The sequence below is a fragment of the Misgurnus anguillicaudatus genome, unplaced genomic scaffold (assembly GCF_027580225.2).
Source record: "Misgurnus anguillicaudatus unplaced genomic scaffold, ASM2758022v2 HiC_scaffold_29, whole genome shotgun sequence".
In the NCBI taxonomy this organism is placed as follows: domain Eukaryota; kingdom Metazoa; phylum Chordata; class Actinopteri; order Cypriniformes; family Cobitidae; genus Misgurnus; species Misgurnus anguillicaudatus.
Genome location: NW_027395279.1, coordinates 8607737 through 8633388, shown reverse-complemented (window position 1 = coordinate 8633388; position 25652 = coordinate 8607737). Strand labels below are relative to the sequence as shown.

General features: G+C 39.0%; 2 protein-coding genes and 1 long non-coding RNA gene across 3 annotated transcripts; 2 read left to right on the top strand and 1 right to left on the bottom strand.

Moving 5' to 3' along the window:
- The first annotated feature begins 4723 nt into the window (after positions 1-4723).
- LOC141362922 (erythropoietin receptor-like) lies at positions 4724-25623 on the top strand. The gene is made up of 8 exons (XM_073865201.1): positions 4724-5197; positions 5513-5648; positions 20251-20420; positions 22624-22775; positions 23326-23482; positions 23574-23661; positions 23988-24075; positions 24581-25623. Exons 1-8 carry the CDS (start codon positions 5107-5109, stop codon positions 25289-25291), a joined length of 1593 nt encoding a protein of 530 aa, XP_073721302.1. The 5' UTR covers positions 4724-5106; the 3' UTR covers positions 25292-25623.
- LOC141362923 (uncharacterized protein F54H12.2-like) lies at positions 10516-13112 on the top strand. The gene has a single exon (XM_073865202.1). The coding sequence runs from the start codon at positions 10571-10573 to the stop codon at positions 11876-11878; it is 1308 nt and encodes a 435-aa protein (XP_073721303.1). The 5' UTR covers positions 10516-10570; the 3' UTR covers positions 11879-13112.
- On the bottom strand, positions 18103-19490 carry LOC141362925 (uncharacterized). Its single transcript, XR_012368488.1, has 3 exons — positions 19280-19490; positions 19134-19191; positions 18103-19045 (listed from the first exon to the last, which is right to left on the bottom strand). It is a non-coding gene; the product is annotated as an uncharacterized lncRNA (long non-coding RNA).
- Positions 25624-25652: the final 29 nt, after the last annotated feature.

The following is a 25652-nucleotide window of genomic DNA, read 5'->3' as shown; positions in this document are numbered from 1 at the left end:
GTTTGTTAATGTCTTACTGTATCTTCAACATTTACTGTGAAAATCGGCACAGTTACCTTATGGGGTAAATGGACGAATCTCACATTTTAACCGGAAGCGAAAGAAAATAACTTTTATTTTGTTTTAGATAAATTCAGAGTACTCAAAACTGTAGTTGACATAAAGAATATTTTAAATTTACAATTAATCCAAACTTAAAATTTTACATAAAATATTATGTCATATAGACGGTTTCATTGGACGCACGTGATACACGTCTGGATCCGAACCTTACTTCCGGTTTCGTTTTTTGTAATGGTCTGAATAGTTGCTAAACTGATCTCTTGAGCAAATGCCTCGTCGAAAATAACAAATGTTTTGGTTTCCTAGGTAATCTATGTGTTGTTTTTTTGCTTGTTATATAAATAAACTATGTTTAAAAACTTTGTTGTTATTTATTCTTAGCGGATATTACCGGAAGTTACGTGCGTACCGCGACAGCCGCTTGTTTATGTTGTTACTGCTGAAACGGTCTATATATTTAAAGGAAAACAGTACCGTTTTTTAATATTTTATGTTCTTACCTCAACTTAGACAAATTAATAAATACCTATCTTGTTTCAATGCGTGCACTTTTAATCTTTGTACAGCGCCTTGTGAATGTGTTAACATTTAGCCTAGCCCCATTCATGCCTTAGGATCCAAACAGGGATGAATTTAAAAGCCACCGAACACTTCCATGTTTTCCCTATAAAGACTATTACACGAGTAAGTATGGTGGCACAAAATAAAACTTTTGTTTGGAACTATAGGAATGTAGCAGAAACACGTTTTCTCGCTTGTCATTGTGGTAATTGATGCCACATGATGACAGTTCCAAAGGAGGACCAATGAACACGTCCGATCAATTTCATGGAAATTGAATCTCATCAGCAGAATAAATAACATTTAAATTAAACTGGCCATCAGCGCAATTCAGTTTTGGGATAATAGAATGAAGATCTCCAAAAAAGAAGTACTTTTTGACTCTCGGCTGTTCATTATGTCCAGCGTTTCTCGGAGTTAAAGATAAAAGCACATTGTCCTAAAGCTCTTTTCCCGCGTGTTCTTGTCTGATGATATTGAGTTTTTCGCTTTTTTGAGTTGTTGTGTTTTGATATAACCCCAAACCCACTGTATAGTTGGGAAAATCTGGGGTTGAGGTCTGGACGTTGAGGGGGCCAGTAAAAAAAGTATTGATTTTTAATTGTACCTACTCACACTGTAAAAAAAATTCCATAGAAATTACAGTATTACTGGCAGCTGGTTGCCAGTAACTTACTGTAGATTGAAATGTATGTTATTTACTAGCAAGAGTTTGTTCAAAGTTAAATAAATAATAAATATTATCTTTATAGAATAAAACTATACAATAAAAGCCACATGCAAAGCATTCTGGGAACCAGAAATCATCATCAACCTTTTTCTGTTTTTGCTTTAGATTTCGTTTCCCAGAATGCTTTGCTTGATGCTGTTATTTTAGTTTTACTCTGTAAAGAAAGACAAAGACTTGTAAATGTTTAATGTTCATTTAACTTTGAACAAAGTGTTGCCAGTAATAACGTACATTTAAATCTACAGTAAGTTACCGGCAACCAGCTGTAATTTCTACAGAATTTTTTTACAGTGCAAGTAAAGTAAAAGTCTTCAAAAATAATACTCAAGTACAGTAATCATGTATTTTACAACTATCTCGCTCTCTCTCTCTCTCTCGCTCTCTCTTTCTCGGCTGTTTGTCCAGCCTTTCTCAGAGTTAAAGATAAAGGCTGCGCACTTTTCCCGCGTGTTCTTGTCCAATGATATTGAGTTTTTTGCGTTGTTGTGTTTTGAAATAACCCCAAACGCGCCGTATAGCTAAGAAAATTTGCTCAATGGGGTTGAGGTCCAGACTTTGGCCAGTAAAAAATGACCCAAATCTCCTCATGATGGCTCTATTATATGATTTATAGAGCATAATGATGACTTTGTTGTAGAAACGGTGGTGCTAGGTCATTTTTCTTTACTGGCATCATCTCAACATCCGAAACTTTTTAGGCCAAGTTGGAAAATAAACTGCACTTGTACATCCAAAGGAAAGCCTAGCTTGAGTTGCAGAAGGGATGGGAAAACATTACTTATGAAGATCTGAGGAAATATGTTGACACTGTGCCAGAGACAAGCGCTCCTGTAATTGCTGCAAAAGGTAGACATATCAAATAATAAAGTTAAAAGTAAATTGAAACAGTACGACTCACTTCATCAGATATTTGTTGTGCACAGAGCAAACATCATTATGAAATGAAATCATGTTTTGGGGGCAAAAAGAAGGTCAATATTTTCAGATCTGTCAGGTTTTCTAATGATTTTGTCCACCCCTGTATGTGTTATCACTGTCAGTTTCCTGCAGCTCCCAGTATTCACAAGAAGTTTCGAATCAGTTTTTTGTATAGCGCTTTTTACAATGCATATTGTATTGTTTCAAGGCTGCTTTACAGAAAAAGCAAGTTTATACAAAAAAAGTTGTTATAAATTACACTATAAAAAATTTGCTGTAATTATGACGCTGGTTGCCAGTATTTACTGTAGAAGATAAAGACTGAAAATGTTTCATGTTCATTTAACTAAACAAACTGTTGCAAGTAAATAACATAAATGTAAAATCTACAGTAAGTTACTGGCAGATAGTTGCCAGTAATACCCATTAATACTGTAATTTCTACAGAATTTTTTTACAGTGTATATTGTTTACAGTTAGCTAAATTAATGTGTATATTTTAGCACCGATAGGTATTAATAAAGTGTGTGTGTATATAATATATGTATATTATGTGTATGTAATATTTGACAGTTTTCTATCAAAAAACCTGAAGTCATTTGAAGTCCTCGCAGGTGTAGGGGTGGGCATCATCTCTCTAAAAAAGGAAAGTTTGGATTTACTTAAATAAGTGAGACAATCTAAATCAGTGTTTCTCAAACTTTTTAAGCCCAAGGACCACTTTATCTTCCAATTTTTTTCTGAGGACCACCTAACAGAATCCCACTTTAACACTCCCCCCAAAAACAACAAAATAGGAAGGATAAGCTAAGTTTAAGTTTAATATGCAACTGGTTCAAGTCAAAAACTAATTTTTTAAAAACAAATGCAATGCTATGTTCAGAAATTATTATATGAATTTTATTTCATTTGAACAAGTAAATGTGAAATGAGTTGCAGCTTAATATGAACAACAAACTGCACATGTGAAAAAAATGCAATTAAATATACTATAACAGCCTAGGTCCCACTAAATGTCATTACAAAGAGCCATTAGTTTAAAACTGAGGTGGTGGGTAACTATGGTAACAATAAAATGCTGAAAAAAAATGTTCCCCTTAATGTCCAAAATCACTGAAATTACAGGCATTTTACACATGAACAAAAACTAGTACATAAAATCGAATAGATCTGTGGATTTAAGCTGCTTTCAGTTGACGCTTGATCTTTTATGTTGACTCCTCTTTGGTTTAGCCACCGATCCATTTTTACGTTAATAAACAAAAAGGCAAGAACTGATATCACAGTTTCGCAAGTGCATTAAAAATCTACTTAAATAAGTGACGATTGTATAAACACTTGCCTAGTTTAGGTCATCTTTTGGCGGACCACTGGAGGGGATTTGGACCACACTTTGAGAATTACTGATCTAAATTGATAAAACTTAATATCTTTTTTGTAGTATTTTGTTTAAGTAGATGGTAGTATTTTGTTTTAAGAAGATCCAACTTTCAGTTTTTACAGTGTAGATGTTGGGTCGTTTTCAAAAGAGTTTTGGTCTACATTGTAAAAACTGTAAGTTGGGTCTACTTAAACAAATTACTAACTACAATTGATAACACTTAAAAATTCGGAAAATCGTATTTTAAAGACCGCTTATAAATAAACTTCGAGTCGACTTTGAGGAGTCCAAATGTGACTTTAATTGGTGTTCAAATGTAAGTTGAAAAATCTAGTTATCAATTAAAGTAATGTTTGGACAACTAAAAGTGGACTACTAAAAGTTTATTTAGAAGCGATCTTTAAAAAAAAGTTTTTTCAATTCTTGAAAATGATTAGAAACATGATGAACCTGCTGAAGCAAAGCCACTTTCAGCCATCTTGTGCTCTCGCTTGAACATCTGTAATTTACGACTGCACAGTCGTATCTTTGACACGTCCTCTGCTTTTATCTACATACCCAGAGTAGTACGACAAAGAGGCTTCCTGTGTTTCATTTTCCTGTTACCCAGCAGTTACCCACAAACTACAAGGCCAAAGGAAACAAAGACGTGCACCGTTGACCTTACACCGTTGAGTGCACCGTTGAGTTACACACCTAAAAACGAGCTACCATCTCATATCCTATTTTGACTAGATGTTTACTATTATTTAAGGATCTTAAGATTTCTATCCACTGCAGACAAAGGCTCTTATTAGGTGTAAAATTTGTCATCTAAACCATGTGTCCCAGGTTGAAATAACGGTAGGGACATGCTTTAGTGATAATGGGCGGTAAGTTGCAGGCAAACGGGATTGGCTCGCAATACTCGCGCTTATCTGTGCGTAAGAGCGCCTCAGCTCAGAGCTGATAACGCAGGTTGAGCGCAAAATAACAAGAGTGTTAAACTTTGATAAAAAGTACCGGTTACTGCATACAGAACAACATCAGAACAGCTTCACCCTTAAAAAACACACACACACTTGGAACTGGGCACCTGTTGACATCATTCGATATTAAACATGCATTTAAAAAATAAATATATAGATCTATATGCTGAATTAAATAGTTATATAATCATGTTTGACAGAATGTAATTCTGTATCATGCCAAGAAATATTGAGCACTTGAAATACTATTGACAGCATGTTCTCCTCTAAGCTCCGCCCCCGTAAACAGTACACATTTGGCGCTCCACCTCTCAATAGTAAAAGAGTAAACACACTGTTATAACACACTGGCAGCTTATCAGATGTTATGCATGCAACTGTCCATGGTGTCTGCAAAACCGTCTACAAGAAAAGGTCACAAAGGGAAGGATCTACCTTTCTGAACTGTTACACAGAGAGCTGCGATGCATTTTTGATCTGAATGGATGATAAAAATGAAGATTGATCAATTTAAAGTCGTTGGCGTCTTGTGCTTTGCTTTCGTCACTATAGGAGGACAGAGTTTCGAAAGTAAAGGTGAGTACAACTTTTTTTTTTATTTTATTCAAAACTTCATTTTGTTTCACTTTACACTCTTAAAAATAAAGATGCGTCACAATGCAATTTTTGGCTGAATTGTCCCAAAAGGTACCTTTAAGATTTGATAGAAGATCCTTTGACTTAATGGTGAAGAAGCACCTTTATTTTTAAGCATGCATTTGTTTATTTTTTTTTTTCAACATTTTAAAACCATAGTCTTTTTTTATGTATGAACCAGAAAGTAAAATTGTAAAATAAATATTGCAGTCATCTTTAAATAATGCATTCAATTCATAATTGTCAATTCTTCAGTGGCCCAGTTACTCCAGGACGAAACGGACGATATCAAATGTTTCGTTGAGGGCAAGAAAGATCTGACTTGCTTTTGGGAGGATCAACTGGGCAATAATGATTCACACAGTCGATATACATTCACCTATTCATATGAGTAAGTAACTGTATAAAAATTATATTTTTTACACCATGCAATATTTCTGAAGTTATATCACTATTGGTGCACAGTTTATATCTGTTTATAGGCATGCAATGTTAGTAGTTGTATGGGACCACTATCTGTCAAAATTTGATTGATTTATGACCCCCTTTGACAGGGGGCGGGACAATCAATCAAAAGGTGTACAATCTGTCCAGTTTCTGGACTGTCGTATATCAAGGGCTTTAGACAGCGAGTATCCTGCGCGTGTTTTACGATGTGTCAATCAGCTCGTTGTTATTCCTGTGTGTGTGTTTTATGTCAAGCCTATGCTGTCATGTTTATTGCTGTCAAAAAATAAAGTTTATAGTTTTAGACTGCGTAGTTTCACAAGCGGACCTGTGCTGTCAGCGATCTCTCTCTCTCTCTCTCGCCCCCACTGTGCGTCTCGCCCCAGCGCGTCTCACAGCGTGTGTGTGTGTGTTGTATAAATGGGTGTTATAAGATAGGCTTGTTTAAAACAGGTTATAGGTTTTCAGTGGATGAAAAGACTTTGGTTCTGTCTTAACCGTTAAACAATGGCCGGCGCATTTAATACCCCTCCGGCTTCTGGTATGGAGATGGATGAAGATGTGACTTTTGCGCCCAAGAGGGGTGTGGGGCATCGTGTGCGTTTGACAGAGTTTTTACATGATTCGGAAGACATGGTTAAATATGAATTTCTAATGGCGGACAAGCGTTTGGGGTACTACGAGTTTGACAAGAAATTGCGCACTGTAAAGCTTTACAGTGTGGAGTCTGGTGAGAAACAAACATACGGAGATCCAAGCCTTTTTCTCCCTGCTAAAGACTGGTCCTTGTTCTACAAACGTATCTGGAAAGATGTGCAAGAGTTTTGTGATCGACCGTTGTACGTTGGAGAGTGGAATGGTGTGACCCGGGGGATGCACTATCGTGTTGTCGCCAACCAGTGTAAAAAGAAACTTGATGATTGTGTCTACATTTTCACTTGTAGAGACGTATCAAAGATTTCTGAGTATACATGGCCTATCCCGGAGGATGAGCACAACAACCACTACGATCTGCAATTCATTTTCCAGTGGCGCGATGTTCGTGTGCTTGGAGATGTTTTTGAACACATTGACAAAATGTTTAGATGGTGCAAGATGTGTGACCAATACAATGTCGTAAGAGTTAAATTGTTTGACCCCCGTGGAAGCATGGCGGGGACCGGCGAGATGCCGTCTCCGCCCACTTACTACAAACATTAAAAGACCCCGGACCACAGACCCCAGACACATTGATTCAACATGTCTCAAGACTCTGAAACTCCTTACCACACCGTCATAGATACACCCGATACCATGGATGCTCCCCCGCCAAGTGCTGAAGACACCGCGGCTATTAACAGCTGGCTGGATGAGTTCTGCAGAGAACTGGGGTATCACAACCTGACTTTCCTCACTACGCGTAGCTGTAACATCGCCGCAGCCGCGCACGGAGCATCAGAGGACGGCGTGGACGGCTGTATCGGCGTCGCTGGCTTTAAGCTAATAAAGGCCATTGTTGCGTCCGTTCTGGGAAGCGCCGTCGGGGCAAAGATGAAGCGTGAATGCTACGGCTGCAAGGTGAACCACCCAAGCCAAATACAACACGGATGCCTTTACGAACCCACGCCCTATTACTTTGAATTTAATTATGAAGATTTCACCAGTACGTTGTTTAAACCGGAGTTTAAACACATCATCGCACAAGCTCTGAACCAGATCGGCCTGAAATCTCATCCCATGAGGATCCAAGGTGCTGTGGACGCTATTCTGTGTGAATTAAGGTCTGAGCCTTACGTTGTGTCTAAGCTGAAAGAAATCACAGATGATCTAGTAGACGATAAATGTGAAAAACTTGTCAACGATTGTGTGGACTCCTGGAGTAAAATCTGCTGAGTTTGAATTGACATCGACTTTCAAATGGGGAACCTGTGCTTTACCGGACTGATTAAAAATATGTTTAAAAACCATTATAAACATGAACTGGTTAATCTCTTATGTAGCGTGATATCTCTAGAAACTGACTCTGATTTCAAACCTGATGCTTGTGAAAGCAGCAAACGTGTGACCAGTCTCAAACAACAAATGTCTGATGTGCGAGATATTGCTACGTCATGGGATACCATGGTCCAGATGTGTGTTAATGCCGAAGAGCAACCTTGTATTTTTATTAAAAAAACTCTAGATTTGATGTATAAAAGTCATGATGATTTTTACATAGGAGATGTAATCACAATGTCTACATACGTAATTGATTTATGCATTGCTATGGTTTTAAAGAATCCACAATTTAATGTGTGTGAAGTTGTCGCAACAGCTGCTGAATATATGATTGATAAAAAAATTGTTTCATGCATACATTTTTTATGGTATTTAGACACCCTGTAATGGCTTTCTGTATTATCGTTGTTGTGTGAAAATAAAAAAGACTATTTACTTAAATCTCACTCATTACTTATTTGTGGTCTGATGAGACGACATCATGTCGGCAGAACTCATGAGTAAGGTTTATTACACACCCTCCAACCCGGGGTCCTTAGGTGGTAAAAATCGTTTAAAACAAGCTGTTTTAAAAGATTACGATGTACGTTTAAATGACGAGGAAGTTTCAGAATGGGTCTCCTCACAGGATGCCTACACGTTACATAGACAGGCTCCTCTTAAATTCAAAAGAAACAGAGTGATTGTTTATGGGATAGACATGCAGTTTCAAGCTGATTTGGTCGATATGTCTGCATATTCCAAGGAAAATGACGACACAAAATTTTTACTCACATGCATAGATGTGTTTAGTAAATATGCATGGACTCGGGTCTTAAAGAACAAAAGCGGCCTTGAGGTCGCTAAGGCTTTTGAGTCAATACTTGGGGAAGGCCGGGTGCCTCAAAAAATACAGACGGATCAGGGGAAAGAATTTTTTAACAAACATTTTCAAGAAGTTGTTAAAAAATATAATATCCATCATTTTGCCGTCGCATCGGATTTAAAAGCTTCTGTGGTTGAAAGGTTTAATCGTAGCCTCAAAAACTTGATGTGGCGTTTTTTAACAGCCACAAACTCCAGGAGATATATTGACGTGTTACAAGATATCACGCGGGGCTACAACACCAGTTATCACAGGAGTATTAAGATGAGACCCGTGGATGTCAACAAAGATATTGAACACGTTGTGTTTGAAAATCTGTATGGACCTGCAGGAGTGCGACGAGACAAACCCGCGTGTTTTAAATACAAGATCGGTGATGTTGTTAGAATCTCCAAAGTTAGGGGTCCATTCGCGAAAGGTTATGAACAGAATTACACAGAAGAGTATTTTACAATCGCAGAGTGTATACCCAGGGATCCGCCGGTCTACAAACTACATGATTATGACAACGATGTTATCGATGGTCGGTTTTACGAACAAGAATTACAAAAAATATCTGTGTGTGAAAACAAAGCATTTAAGGTAGAAAAAATCTTAGACAAGAAAAAACGTGGCAAAAAAATAGTGGTTTTAGTGAAATGGCTCGGATGGCCTGATAAATTTAATAGTTGGGTCGAAGAAAAAGATGTGGTCGATATACAGAATCCTTAAAAAGGAGGAACTCACGTAGAATAAAGGCAGTCCAATAAAAAATAGACATGGGTGAGGGTGGCTTTTATGTTACATTACCATGCAACGCATCTTCTGGTGTCTACACCAACAATACTATCTCAAATTATAGGACCGTATTAGGCAATCCTATAAACCTGAGGGGTAAATGGGAGGTGGGGATTGTTGAAATTGAATATCCTAGAACATGGTACACATTTAGTACCGAAGACGCATTTTTTGATTTAAATACAGAAGTAGGAGCGTCCAATATTTTCAACGACAGCAAGCGACACTTTATAAAAGCTGGATATTATGAAAATGTCACATCGGTGGTTAGTGAAATAAATAAGGCTCTAAACCCTAACGGATTCATGGGGTATGATAACATAAGAAACAAGGTATTTTTAAAAGCACCGCCCGGTATCTCGTTAATGTTTACCGGCAAGTTGGCTGTCATTTTAGGGCTGCGACCTAATGTGCCTATAGGGATAGCCATGCGAGCACCTGCCCCTCCTGAGCCTATAAAGGATGTTGTGACGAGAGCGCCGTATCAGGCAGACATAAACGGTGGATTCTATACGCTCTATATCTATACTGACATTATCGAATATCAGTCAGTAGGTGATGCATATGTACCGCTCCTAGGATGTGTACATATAACTGGTGAAAACAACAACATCGTCAGTATTAGATACGACAAACCTCATTACGTACCTACAAACAAGTCCGTTATCACAGAAATTGCTATTGAAGTAAAGGACGATCAAAACAAAGACGTTGCGTTTTCTTACGGTAAAGTGTGTGTTAAACTACATTTTAGACCCGTGAAGCAGTCATCCTTTTAATATTCAGTAATGGCTTATTTTAATAATAATTATAACGCAAACCCCGAGCGCTACGTGACATATTATACAAACCAGGCTGGAAATGGACTGCCTGGGTATGCGGGTGGTGGGGTCATGTACGGCAATGGGCTGGGAGGTCTTTTCAGAGGACTGTTTAGATTCGCTATACCCTTGTTGAAGCGTGGTTTTAACATAGCCAAACCGCATCTTAAATCTGCTGCGAAAAACATATTTAGTGATGTCGTTAGCAATACGATGTCAGGCTCTTTCAACAACCACGATCAAGACGGTTCGGGTTTGATGGTTATGTCTCGCAAACGCACGTATAGGCCGCCGGGCGCCAAAAGGAGTGGCCACAAACCAAAGAAAGCACATGGTACAGTCAAGAAATCATCAGTTGCAAAGCGTAAGCGCAAGGTACCAGCAAAAAAACCACCGGCAAAGAGAGTTAAAACAATCTTCTAGATCATGGCTCTGCTACACAATATGTCAGAAGAGTGTATTAAATCCGAACTGGATTTATTCACGGTACCTCTGACTCAGACATCTATTGAAAAAAATACATATGTAGAAATACCTCCTTTATCCGCGCTATCAGACACAGCCCCGTTGGAATTTTTTATAGCAGGAACCGGGGAGGATTATATCGATTTAAATAACACATTGCTGTTTTTGAGGGTGAAAATTACTAATCCTAACGGTACGGACATTGCCGCCGGAGCGCCTGTTGGGTTAGTGAATTATCCTATTGGAAGTTTGTTTGCCCAAACGGACGTGTCGCTCGGGGACCGATTAATTTCGCAGAGTTCCAGCACGCATCCTTATCGTTGCATCATAGAGTGTCTGTTAAACTATGGAACAGACGCTCTCGAGACGACGTTCTCCTCTGGACTATATTATAAAGATTCTCCGGGGCATATGGATGCGACAGATCCAGCTGCCGGAAATAGAGGTCTAACAAAGAGAGCAGCCTTTACAGAGTCCAGCAATATCGTTGAGCTATTAGGACCCATTCACAGCGATATATTCTTTCAAGAAAAATTGTTGCTTAACGGAGTAGATGTTAAAATCCGTATGACTAGGGCCAAAGATGAGTTTTGTTTGATGAGAAACGATAATGTAAACTACAGAATAAACATTGTTTCAGCATCTCTGTTTGTTAAAAAAGTATCAGTGTCACCAGCTGTGAGACTGGGCCACGCTCAGGCTCTGTTATCAGCAACAGCAAAATACCCTATCGACAGAGTGTGTTTGAAAAACTTCTCCATACCCGCTGGTTCCCGCGTATGTAACCAAGAAAACTTATTTTTAGGAACCCTACCCAAATCCATCGTTCTGGCGATGGTTGATAATGACGCCTTTACAGGCGCTTATAATAAAAACCCATTTGCATTTAAAAACTACGACCTGGAATTCTTAGCGGTCTATACAGACGGCGTTCAGACACCTTCAAAGCCTTTCCAGCCTGACTTTGGCAGCGGTTCTGCTGTAAGGGAGTTTTACCAACTAGCATTGGCTTCGGGAAAACATTTGAAAAATCAAGCTCTGTCTATCGATAGAGAGGCCTTTCTGCACGGATATACACTCTACGCGTTCAACCTCACACCAGATGAAGAATGCGGGCGTCACGTGTCACTAGTCAAATCCGGCAATATCAGATTAGAACTTCGTTTTAGGCAGCCTCTCCAAAATACGATAACGCTGATAGTGTATGCGATTTATGATTCAATTCTGGAAATATCTAATCGTCGGCAGGTTATGATTGATTACTATTAATCATGAACACCTTGCAACTAACGAGCCTGATGGATAAAATTTCATGCAACACACATTTCCTAGGAGTGGTGCCGTGTGACCATTTACCAGTCGACCCTTTAAGAACATTGCCGGCCATGGTCATAATCAACACCCACCCGTCCGGACTCCCCGGGGAACACTGGTTAGCTATTTACATAAACAAATACGGTGTGGGTTGTTTTTTTGACAGTTTTGGCAACAGACCGGATCATTACCGTTTTCCCCATCAAATCAATGACTTTTTAAATCTCAATTCTGTAACGATGCAATACTCTGCCAAGCAAGTACAAGACTTCTCAGCAGATACCTGTGGTCAGCATTGTGTTTTTTTCCTGTATCATATGTGCATGAATCGTGAATATGAAAATGTTTTAAAAAAGTATACAGATGATCTGATTAAAAATGATAATATGGTATCGTGTTTTGTGAAAAAACTAAAACCCTCTGATTGTTATAAAAATGTGTTTAAATGTGTTCAGTGTGTGCAAACGGGTGACATGTTTGTGTAATGTTTTTTGTTTAATCAATAAAAACACTATTAGTCAAGACAAGATTCTTCAGAATTTTTTTATTTATTTATGAATACAACCATTCAACAACAACAACAACAACAACAACAACAACGTAAAACATTAGAAACGTAACCATTTGTTATAATCTAGTTTGGGTGATTTAAACAGGGGTTCATCCGGCAGAATGGCTGCCCGAGCCCGAGATCTGTGTTTTTTACTTTTTCCATAATGAGCCGACACACCAGGTGATGTCCCCGATTTAAAAGACTGAACAGCCTGTCTAACGGCATGGTTTGGTAGTATAGAATAAGGCAAATTCAACAACGAGATCGCCTCTAAAAACTCTGACCAACCTACAGGTCTGTGTTCGTCTCTGATCTTATGCGATGCGGTAACGCTTTTCACCAAATCAAACAAATGGGACCCATGTATAGGACTTCCCCTAAACACAAATTCCCCTGAACCTGTCCATGAAGTTACATCTTTAGCTTTAGACATTTTATCTAAAATGTACCTGATGTTTTTTAAACTTTTTTGCGGTGCGTTGTTTAACACATCAGCCACAACATCGTCTGCGGCATTATCCTTAACATCCAAAGTAGTTTGTTCCTTATCTGTGTGATCAGATGGGGGAAGGCTTAATGTTAAAGTGTTGACTTCCCGGTCTCTGTGTTTGGCGATTGTTAAAAATCTCTGTAAGGCGTTCGAGTACAGCTTTGCTTTTTCATAAACATCCAAATCATTTCTGTGCAAAATATTTCGTATAGATTCATCCATATCGCTCTCGACGCTCTGTTGAATAGACTCGCGAGGCGATTCGGTCTTTAGTTTATCCAGCTGGTGCTGCGGTACTAGATACATTTTCTCCGTAAATTCCATGCTCTGGTTTTATCTAGAGGCAATCAGGCTGGTAATAAAAGGGATAGCGACGCTTAGGAGGGGAAGAAGGAAACCCCCCTGCTGGTTTATCAAACGTCTCTTTCTTCCGACACTAATCTTCTTGTCCGCAACGATTTTTAACTCACGTTTCTTCTTTTTCAATTTTTGGTACTGTACATGTTTTAAGGGTATATGTCCGTGTAATAAATTAAGAGCTAGTTCGCACAATGCCACGACGAGATCATCCGTAGCAGATTGTAGAATAACGCGTCTCTGTTTGGGTGTTGATTTTAATAGAAGTTTTAAAAGAGGGAGGTTTCTACAAAGTCTATCAGACATTTTCACGTTCTCTGTTTTCTTTTCCGGACGTACACCACTGGATACGGTGAAAGCAAATCTGTTCTGAGACGATACAGCTCCGGTGTTTTGGCTTTATAGTCAATCATAAGATAACCAAAAGGCTGACTGGTGGCGTCTTTGTAAGCCTCCATAAAATATTTTGTTTCTCCGGGGTACATCTGTCTGGCTAGAACCATGACCTGATTTGTGTCTCTGGGGTTTTTAAAAAGAATTAGATAATTTGTGTTCAAAGCTATTGTCCTGCTCGACTTTCCCTGGCAAAATAAATTCTGTACAATATAAATTACGCTCAAGTTTCTGTGGTGTACATACTGAGTGAATGCCTTTTCCACTTCGATGTTTCCAGAAGCATCACGCATGACATCGTCTAGAATTAGCAGAGATGTTTTATTAACAGGAAACAAATGATCGTCATTCAGAGTCTGCGGTATCCCTTCAATGAATTTAATTTTGTACATTTTTGATATTTCTTCATACATTTTTTGCCAACATTCATATATAATTACAATATTCTCAATCTTTTCAGAAATCAAATTTACAGCATTTTCCAACAACATCTTAACAAAGATTGATTTCCCACTGTTGGATGGTCCTGCTACAATTAAAGAGAAGGGATGCTGTAGCCTAAAGTCGTGGCCTTTAGCATCCCGTACACCTTTATGCCCAAAAACGTTATCAAAATCCATACGGAAACGTTGTCAATTCTTTTTTGTTTATTACTCGCTTGTTGTATACGAGCTTAAACTTCTTCACAACTGTTTTGTTGTGGAGCGTGAGGTGTCTTTTATTCCTCACAATGCTGTCAGCAGAGGCTAGCACGTGTCTGTCAGGATCACCCTCATTAACATAATCACGGACAAGATCAACCAGTGTGTCTAATGTGATAATTTGGGAGTTTGTATAATTTTGCACAATGCCTTTGGCCTTTAGGACCGTGCGCCCCTTTGCGGTGCGGTAGGCGTATGTTTTTGGCCCGCACGACACAAACTCGACCGCAAAATCATCATCCCCAATTTCATCAGTCAAATTACCTAGATACGGCCCCAACGGAGGATCCCAGTCGCCGTCTTTAGACGTGAAAATCACGCTGTCTGTATCGCTGTAAAGCACACGCTCATTGAGCCTGTCCATAAGATCATACAATTCTAGACGCGCGTGGGCTGTAGTAAAGGCGCCGAGAAATATGTTTATGTCACGCGTGCGCGCGCCTTTGCCGTCCGGATGGATCCATTGCACTAGAGCTACCTTGTCTGACACAAACGAAAAGTGTTTAATCTCGTACGCCATGCCAAAAATGTATCTCGTAAACTCTTCCGGATCTGAGAGCAACACAGTGTTGGGGAGATTTTCTCGCATAGAAAAACGACCCCACAAACTGTTTAGCAACAGCTTATTGATAGATCGTCTCGCGGGGTTAAGGCTTATCTTATCAGGATTCATTTGTATCCCCTCTTTCTCAAAGTAATCAGCAATGTATGCCTGTTTGTCCTGTTCTGTCACTACGTGTGCGGGGTATCCACTGGCCTCTTGCTTGTATTGTAAAAATGTTTTGACATATTCACAAAACAAGGTCTCTGAGGATTGGGGAAAATGCCACACTTCATCCACTTTTGTCACGACGTAACCCTTCTCGATAGCCTTTAACAGCTCGAGACTGACCCAACACCCTGAAAGCATTCGCTTCTCATCTGTGTGATCGCAGGGGGTCGTCTGATTCTGCTCCTCACAGCAGGTTGCGCAGAGAGGGAAATTCAGTTTATTATTGGCCCTGTATGGGAGCACGGGGTGCAACAGTTTTCTTGGGGGTAACACTGATGCTTTGATAAGTCCGTAATAATTTTCAAGGGGTTCAAAGTCCTTTAAAATTATCTGTGGATGCCCTATCGGGTAACACTTCTTGGCCTGACAGAAGGGGTACAGACTTGTAAAATCAACATATCTGATTTTCTCACCTTCAGCGGCTTTATGATAGAGTTTGTACGCGTTAGTACGACCGCCAAATAGAGCGTCGCGGGGTTTCAGTCTCTCGGGGTGCGTGTAAGTGGCCATAAAGGCGATTACGTCAGGATCAGTCCGCTTAGCAGCGTTCCATTCACACTCCCACATCACCTCGACATTCAACCCATACCCCTTCTCCAAAACCTCCATTTTGGCCTCATGCTGTCTTCTGTGTACAGCGTGCGTCAATTTTGTCACAGGATGAATGTCATATTCTTTAAATTTGCAAGAGTGACTGTGCCACATACAACCAAGGAATTCCAGAGCGTGTCTTTCATTATTATCGTTATGAATATGATTTTGGTTTTGATTTTGGCCGTTATTGACGTAATAACCGTCCAGATGGTAGGATCCGAACGACATCTCGCCACGATTTAACGCGTGTTGGACATCGACCCCGCGCGAATGGCTGACATATTCAAGCCATTCGATGGAGGCGTTTGAATAGGCTTTGTTTTTAGTCAGGTAGGCACCGTTGTGCGTCAACGCTAGTGTGTCTTTCTGCAGGTAATGGGTCTTGTACACTGCCATGCAGCACGATGCCAGAGTTGTGTATCTGAAGGGGTCAAGTGCTGTGCATTGTATAAACTCATCACGATATTTCATGCACGCCTCTCTCAACAAAACAACATCATTCTTGCCGTAAAGCGCCAGCTCTTTTTTAAAGTCAAAGACTTCACCCTCTACGGTCTTGTACCATTCATCAAACTGTTCCCTCTCCTTCTCTGACATTGTGTCATATCCGTACATTTTTTTGTCCGGATATGGACCTATGTAGTTTTCATTCTCCACCCGGTTAAAGTGATGTGGAAAATAACCCTTTTCTGCACAGGTCAGATTCATGGCAGATGCAGTTTTGGATAGCCGCATTGGGAGAAATGAGAAGCTATCGAGAAATCTTTGTTTGAAACTTTCGTCAAACATTAATATCAAACGACAGCCTTGCATCGTGATTTTAAGAGCGAGCCCCACCTTTGTGAAATATTCCAAAAGTATAAAATTGTCAAAGCCGGAAGCGTTGTGGGCTATCCACGTGTAGTTGGTGTACCTGGGGTGTCTGAATCTCTGCACGAGCTGTGCAACACAGTCAGTGCCCTCTGCTGTGAATTCTTCACCCGCAAAAGTGATGGCGCAAACAAAATTTGCAACATGCTTACCACCCTCGTAACGCGTCTCAAAATCATAGAAGATGTATTTCTCACTGGGGGTCTCAAGCCTTAAGGGCTGAATAAAGCACTGATGAGCTCCATCGGGTGTCAACTCCACGCCACAATGCATGCACTTCTCCGGCATGCATTTGTGCGGCTTTGGCTTGTCACCGCTAATGTAATAGCGTCGATTACATGTCGGACAGTATTTGGTCACGTCACACTGGGAAAACTGCTGACTCAGTGCTGGTTTTTTATGCATCTCATAACAGTATTCTGATTTGCAGTACCTCAAACAATCCCCACAGTGTATCGTCTTCGCGGGGTGTTTGTAGCAGTCGGGGGCATTGCATATGTCACAGGCGTATCTGCATCTGTGATCTCTTTTATTAGAAAAGCCGTTGTAGCAATAGTCGCAGACGTATTTACACCCGATAAAAGCCCTCAAATTTTTTATCATGAAATAATGACTATCGGACAGATAGAGAAACACCGTCTTGTAGTGGGGCTTATCTTTGGTCATGTATTTTTCCAATGCACCGGTGCTTGATCTGTGGAAAACTACAATTTTGATGTTTAACAATCTCTCAAACAATGCGACGTCATTAAAGCGTATCATGTCTTGGATTGAAAATCCAGCGGCATTTTGAATGGAAGCGGCTATGGGCACTAATTCAGGGTCTGTTTTTTGGGGATTCAAAAAGTGTGCCAGACAAAGTGCGAAGCATAGCTTGTCAGACATATTAGCGGGGCAAAAAAGATTCATTCTATTTCTTTTTATAACTTCGTTGTGTGCTAGATCACGGAATTTCCTGCGATCACCGACACCACCATTTTTGCTTCTGACAATAGACACCTTTAACATTAGATTGTCATCAACGCGCACGTCTGCGTTGCTTTGCATGACTCTTTCAAGCTGATCTGTGAAGGCAGAGACGCTATAATCGTTTGCGGGCGTAAGCATCGCATTTATGTCCGACATTAATGACTCCCCGCGTAATAATACATGTATTATTCCCCCATCGCCCGCAAATATTCTAGATAGAGAGACTATTTCATTCAGAACACCATCCAAAAATAGAACGTAGGATGCCATATCTGTAGAAGCTATTGACCTCAGATTTAAACTCCTAAGTATTTCCAGACTGTTAAATCTTGTACGAGGAACGACGGTATAACCATTAAATTCACCCCCGTCTCTCACAAGTCTCTCAACATCTTCGGGCGTTAACCCCATATCATCCAATTCAGAATTGTGGTGGAGGTCGTCCGACCCCTCACCACCGTGTTGAACATTTACATTCTCAGATGCCCCATCGAGAACCTGCTGATCGTTTAGATCAGAGCCTGGAACCTGTGGTTCAATTTGATTATTGATAAAAGCAGTATCTGAAACCCCAGGTTCAATCTGCTGATTTATAAATCCAGCTTCTGGAACCTCAAAAACTTGATGCGTATTTAAAACATTAGGATCTAAGACCATACTCGGCTCTGGAGGGGGCTGTGAACGGGGATCGACCATACTTATCAAGTCTGCGAATCCGTCTACATTACTTTGATTTCCATTCATAGCTCTGACAGTTTCTATCAGTATTTGCATTCCCAATTCATAATCAACTATATCAAACGTGGATTCATTGCGCCTTATAATTTTATTCGCCTGGTCACAGCCAGAGTCGGAATAACGTTTTTGGGCCATTTACCACAATATTCGGAATCACAGTGAAAACCCAAAATATTCAAATAATCAAACAACGTAAACACAATAAAACTATACCAAAAAATATAACGAGTATACAATATCAAAAACAAACAATATATTTAAAACAATGAAAAACTCTAAGCCAAAATGAGTATAAAAACGGATTATATAAACGATGAAAAATAAAACAATGTATTAAGAACACAAGTTTAAAACCACAGTAAAACAATATATTTAAAACAATGAAAAACCTCAAGCCAAAATGAGTATAAAAACGGATTATATAAACGATGAAAAATAAAACAAATAGGTATTTAGAACATAAGTTTAAAACAACAGCAAAACAATTTATAATTAGTCACTTACCCCTGTGATTTTAAAAAGTGACCAGCTCTGTTGACAAATCAAACACAGGTATCCAGTATCCGAAATGTTTTAAATCCAATATGTCACAAAATGTTTAAAGTGTTCGAAGTCAAGTCCATAAAGTCTCTGATTTTTCTCTTTTTTAAAGATACGTCCAATGTGTTGTGGTCTGTATCCTAGCCTGTAAACAGATAAAAACACGTTATTAGGATAAATATCTAAATAAGTCATATTTGTTTAAAACTTTTTCTAATGCAGTATAAGCGTACCGTGGAGATCCGCTCTAGATCTTGCAACGACATCCAAACTTTGCCGTCGATATCCAAACTGTTAACAGATAACATCTGATATTAGAAACTATTAAAATAAAACATCTTGTTTAAAACACATGTAACAGGATTAAATAAATACACACCGGTCGGCACGAGTCACTCGGCGTCTCTTTGTCCTACGCAGCGGGAGGTTCCAAGGTACCGGCCTGTTTGATCAGTCTTTTTTGTTCATTCCACTCTTCTCAGCGATTTACCAGGAATAGTTAACACAGTTTAGACAATTTCGCTGCAAGACCAGAGATCGAATTTTTAGTTTTTAAATAATCACACAATATGTTGGAATGACCCCAGTAAAACACATATACGTACCAATAGACATGAGTATACCAACTCTGACCCAGCCAAACTGATCCAGGAGATCTCTTGTCGCTCCCCAATAAAGGTTCGGTCATAAAACTTTCAAAGATTACATCACACGACCCCCACACAAACACACACTGATATAATATCAGCATCAGAAACATTGTGTCTGATCAGAAAATAGACTAGTTCGATAGAAAATATCGGCTTTAAGTTTAACCAGTTACATCTAATATATATATATATATATATATATATATATTTGATTCTTGCACGACTTTAAAGAAACTTTTGATGTTGCAAAACTTTAGATTCAACAACACACATCGCTGTGTGACGCGCTGGGGCGAGACGCACAGTGGGGGCGAGAGAGAGAGAGAGAGATCGCTGACAGCACAGGTCCGCTTGTGAAACTACGCAGTCTAAAACTATAAACTTTATTTTTTGACAGCAATAAACATGACAGCATAGGCTTGACATAAAACACACACACAGGAATAACAACGAGCTGATTGACACATCGTAAAACACGCGCAGGATACTCGCTGTCTAAAGCCCTTGATATACGACAGTCCAGAAACTGGACAGATTGTACACCTTTTGATTGATTGTCCCGCCCCCTGTCAAAGGGGGTCATAAATCAATCAAATTTTGACAGATAGTGGTCCCATACAACTACTAATGTTATGTGGCGCTTTGGACATGATGTTTCCTGAAAATATGAATGGGTGTCATTTCTCCCATGTGTTTTTAGGAATGATAAGAGCAGAACTTGTGCCGTTTCATCGCTGTTTTTACTGGCCAGCAACAAAACTGTGTACTTCTGCAAACTCCCTCAAATCCTGTTCTTCACGCTCCTTGACGTTCAGGTCCTTCATGATGGCGGGATGCTTTACAATCGTAGCCTGAATGTTGAGAACGTCTGTGAGTCTTTTAAAATCTTTTAAAATTATACACTAGCAATTAATTATTTCTAAAGTACTGAAAAGTCTCACAGTACATACTGTCAATAAAGGTACAAAAATTGTCACTGGGATGGTTCCCTTATTCAGTACAATGTAATGTGGCACTATGGCTGGTGCTATATTGTATGTATCTGTCCTGTGGCGTATATTGTTGTTTGCACTGTCTGACTTTTTGCACTTAATGCAGTAGCTCTTTTGCTGTGTTTTCTGTGTGCATCTTAAGACAAAACAATGTCACTGAGGTATGCTAAAATTAAACAGGACAAGGTGTTTTAAAATTACAGCAGCTCAAACATGCATTATAGTCTGGGACTAGGATAGGCGCTGTCCCAGAAACCGCCCCCAGTATGTACCATTTAGGTATAGATATGTACTTTTGAGGTACTAAAATGCACCCTTTAGGTACAAACAAGTACTTTTTGGAAGGGTACCACCCCAGTGACAGCTTTTCTACCTTTATTTCTAAGAGTGTGCGTAGCAGTGTTTTAGAAATTTAATTTGAGATCAGATAAGAAAGTACCATGTACTGTCAGATAAACGGTCAAAAATGGTCCCTTGCTGTCATTGGGGGAGGTACTCTTTTAAAAAGTACACCTTTGCACCTAAAGAGTTCATATTAGTACATCAGCGATACATATTTGTACCAAATGTATACCTAAGTGGTAGTGAGTGGCAAATATATCGGCGGATATTTCGGCCAGTAAATTTGTCTATGACTTAAATTTGATGTTTGTAATAAAAAAGACACTCAGTGTCACTCAATGTAAAGCTAAAGTCTGACAGACAGTAAAATTACCAATCATTATTCACTTTTTAACATGACGTTAATGTTGTGTCACACACAATACTACACTAGCTTAACACACTCTTAGTCAAACAGTATCATGAAATGTCAGATCCACATGAATTATGTCTTGTAAATATGTTTTAAATACTTATAAAGTAATGTTATGCATAACTGTTTTTTTTTTTAGTTTCACCAATTTTCTATTTGTCTCTTATTTACTGTGATAACATTTGTGTTATATCTGCCTTATATGGTCCCTACAGCTTTTTAATATTGGTATCGGCCATAAAAAAAACGTGGCGGTCGACCTCTACACTCTTAAAACGAATGTGTTAAAATAACACATCTTGTGTCTAGTTAAAGGGACACTCCACTTTTTTTGATAATGCTCATTTTCCAGCTCCCCTAGAGTTAAACATTTGATTTTTACCTTTTTGGAAACACTCCAGCTGATCTCCGGGTCTGGCGCTAGCACTTTTAGCATAGCTTAGCATAATCCATTGAATCTGATTAGACCATTAGCATCATGCTAAAAAATAACCGAAGAGTTTGCGATTTTCTAGGCCGATATGGTTAGGAACTATACTCTCATTCTGGTGTAATAATCAAGGACTTTGCTGATGTAACATGGCTGCAGGAGGCGTAGTGATATTACGCACTGCCCGAAAATAGTCCCATGCCATTGAAAGTTACCAATGGGACTATTTTCGGCTGCTGCGTAATATCATTCTTTGATTATTACCACAGAATGAGAGTATAGTTCCTAGCCGTATCGGCCTAGAAAATTGCAACTTTTAATTTTCCGTCGATCTTAGCACATGATTTTACTACAGAAGAGTCAAGTTTTAAATAGGAAAAGTATCGAAACTTTGGTTTTTTTCTTAATGCGATGCTAATGGTCAAATCAGATTCGATGGATTGTGCTAAGCTATGCTAAAAGTTGTAGCGCCAGGCCCGGAGATCAGCTGAATGGATTCCAAAAATGTAAAAATCAAATGTTTAACTCTATGGGAGCTGAAAAATTAGCATATTGTCAAAAAAAGTGGAATATCCCTTTAATGTGTTGTCCTTAACTTAACACATCTCTGTGTTGTTTTAACACATCTTGTGTCGTCCCTTTTATTTATTTAAACATAAAATCAACATGAAATGACACATAATGTGTTAAATAGGATAACACAAAACAATGTGTTAAAAATTAACACATCCTTTCTTAGAGTCTACCAAATCGTACATATTAGGACCTTTCAAAGGGCCCTGCCCCAGTGACAGCATGGGTAAACTGATAAGACAGGAATCCGAGTTTAAATGTGTAACGTGAGCATTTAGGATGGTCGCAAGATCATTTTGTCTTACAATGTCTTTTCTCTTTCAGTGCTTCTCGATCCCCCCAGAAACCTCACAGTGGTGAGCTCAGGAAAAGAAGGGCAGTTAAACGTGAGCTGGTTGCCTCCACCTCTCAAATACATGGATGACAGTATGATATACGAGGTCAGATACGCTGTGGAGGGAAGTCACATGGGCAAGGTGCGTGCATTATATTTCATAAGACCCACAGTACAACATGTGGGTATAAAGTTGTTTGGTAAATTAATGTTATTAGTGGAATACATATAAAACAAAATGTGTATAGTGTCGGTGATGACAAATTGTAAAAACAAAATTTGTGTGTGCACAGCTATGGCCTTACAATGGGAGTATAAGCGATTACATAAATGTTACATTTAAAATAAACATTTATTTTATAATTATAGTCACAATACATAAATGTTAAATTTTTAATTGAAATTGAATAAATAAACATTATACATGTTAACATAGGTTTGGTATGAGAGAATGTATTATTGACCTATTCATTACTGTATTTGTATCAAGTAATTTTGGCATGACGAGATTTAAACAACTCCACAACTTAAACAAAACATATTTTCAACATTTTATTTGAACAAAAATCCAAATGCGCTTACAAATTCCTTCGTAAGCGCATTCATATAAATATGATATTTATGACTTTTTACAAAAACAACCTTTGAATGCATTAATGAATTGGAAATTATTAGTCTTGTCGCTTTTAAAGGTGGAGGAGATAAAAGCCAGCACAATGCTGATCCTGCGTGGATTAAAGCCCGGCACCAGCTACAAGGTGTGGGTCCGCGTCAAACCCGATGGCGTCTCCTACAAAGGTTACTGGAGCGCCTGGACCGAACCTGTGTTTGAAACAACACCACAAAACGGTAAATGTTTTAACGGGATTTTGAAAATACTAACAAGTGACAACACTTCAACACAGCGTTTATTTTATCTCGTGTTTTCCTCTTTCAACAGACATGGATCCGCTGATCGTGTTACTGGTTTTGTTTATTGCATTGATTCTGTTCATACTCTCGGTGACTGTGATACTGTCCCACCACAAGTAAGTGTTCAAACATATATGGATGTGAAACGATTAATCGCGATTAATTGCATACAAAATCAAAGTTTGTGTTTACATAATATATGTGTGTGGTTTTTATATATAATGTATGTATTTAAGAAATAATATATTTTTTAAAATTACACACATATATATATATATATATATATATATATATATATATAATGCAAATACAAACTTTTAATTTGTATACGATTAATCACGATTAATCGTTTGACAGCCCTAATATTTAATCTTTAATCTCACAGCCTGTGTTGTCTATACTCAGATTCATATGAATCATTAATTGTTTTGCACCCTTTCAGGTTTCTTCTGAAGAAAGTGTGGCCTGAGATCCCGACTCCAGAGCACAAATTTCGAGGTCTCTTCACTGTCTACGAAGGAGATTTTAAGGTAAATCATTAGTATACACAATATCTTGTTAAATTACAAAATTTTACCAAACCTGGTTATCAATTTTCTTAAAGTGGTGATGGTTAAATGTTCAGTTTTGTAAGAATATTTGAGATGGGATAAAGACACAAGTTGTGGACATTTATGTGTTGGCCCTCGAACAACTTTTATACCAATGTTGGGTCAAATTAACCCAGAAAATGTTTATGTTTGACCCAGCAATGGGAATAAAACTTCCAGCATATAGGTTAAATTACAACCCAATGGGTCGGGTTTGTCTCTTTTTGACCCAACGCTGGGTTGAAAATAACCCAGAATTTGTTAGTGTGTATCAACAAATTCATTTGCAGGTTTAGGCGGTCAGGTTTGGGTTTTGGGCTGGGTTCGGCTACCATTCGTATCAACGTAATATTTCTGGTTATGGGTATAATTTTGGCGGTCAGGAATGTTAATCCAGAAACACATCATTCACAAAACAACTATTTTGTACGTCATTTCCCCACAGGAATGGATGTACCAAAATAACGGGAGTATGTGGGGCAGATCTGTTCATGTCTACACAGAGGAACTTCCTTCACCTCTGGAGGTCCTCTCAGAGATCTCACTGGCCAGCCATCCGACTTCCTTAAGAGAAGAAAGAAAAACTGTGGAGGCGGAAGAGAAAAAGATGGAAAGCGATGGTACTGACTCTGGACTAACAGGTAGCTGGCAGGAACCTCCTCACACCCATTGGTTTATGGATCAGTTGAGGGCGCTTCAGGGAAACCCATCACTTTCCCAGTCATTGTTACTGGAGTCACACGACACCTACGTCACTCTTAACCATCACTCCCAGCATGCTCAAGTAGAAGACGAAAGCCGGATGGAAGATGTCTTTCAGGAATCTGTACCTCTGCAGACACTCTTCGCCAACACGGGAACGCCGTCTTTGAGCGCCTCGCATTCAGACATCGGCTCTCTCCAGCAGAGCTCGGGTTCAGGCAGACTGTCTTCGCAATCCAGCTTCGAGTATCCAAACCACACCTGGCCGCCTAAAGGGCCAGGCTACGCCTACATGGCGAATGCGGACTCTGGTGTTTCCATGGACTATAGCCCGATGAGCTCGAGCAGGATAGAGGAACTTGGGAAACGGGTGATCTACACCAATGAATACAAAAACGAGATTTTTAGCCACAAGTGGCCGATCTCCGGTCAACGCATTGAATCTGGATACTGACACTACACTTTTAGATCAGGATTTCTGTTGGAGACATGACGTTTGGGGCACATATGAAAACACTAGGATCTTTGAAATGGCAAAACATAATCCTTCAGATAAAATAAGCTAGTTGTGTTATGGCAGCTGTTTTTTATTTTTATAAGTTTTTTTTCTCCGTCTTTTAATCGGTGGCACGTTCCACAAATAGGTGTTTGAAATCGTGTATTCGATTACGGCTATAAATCCCAATATTTGGAACTTATGATCTGTATTTTGAAACATAACATTAAATGTTGCATAAAAAATACATCAAATATCTGTACCATTGTTACAGTTAGCGAACACTCATATAAATAAATAAATAGCAAATGAAATGTGC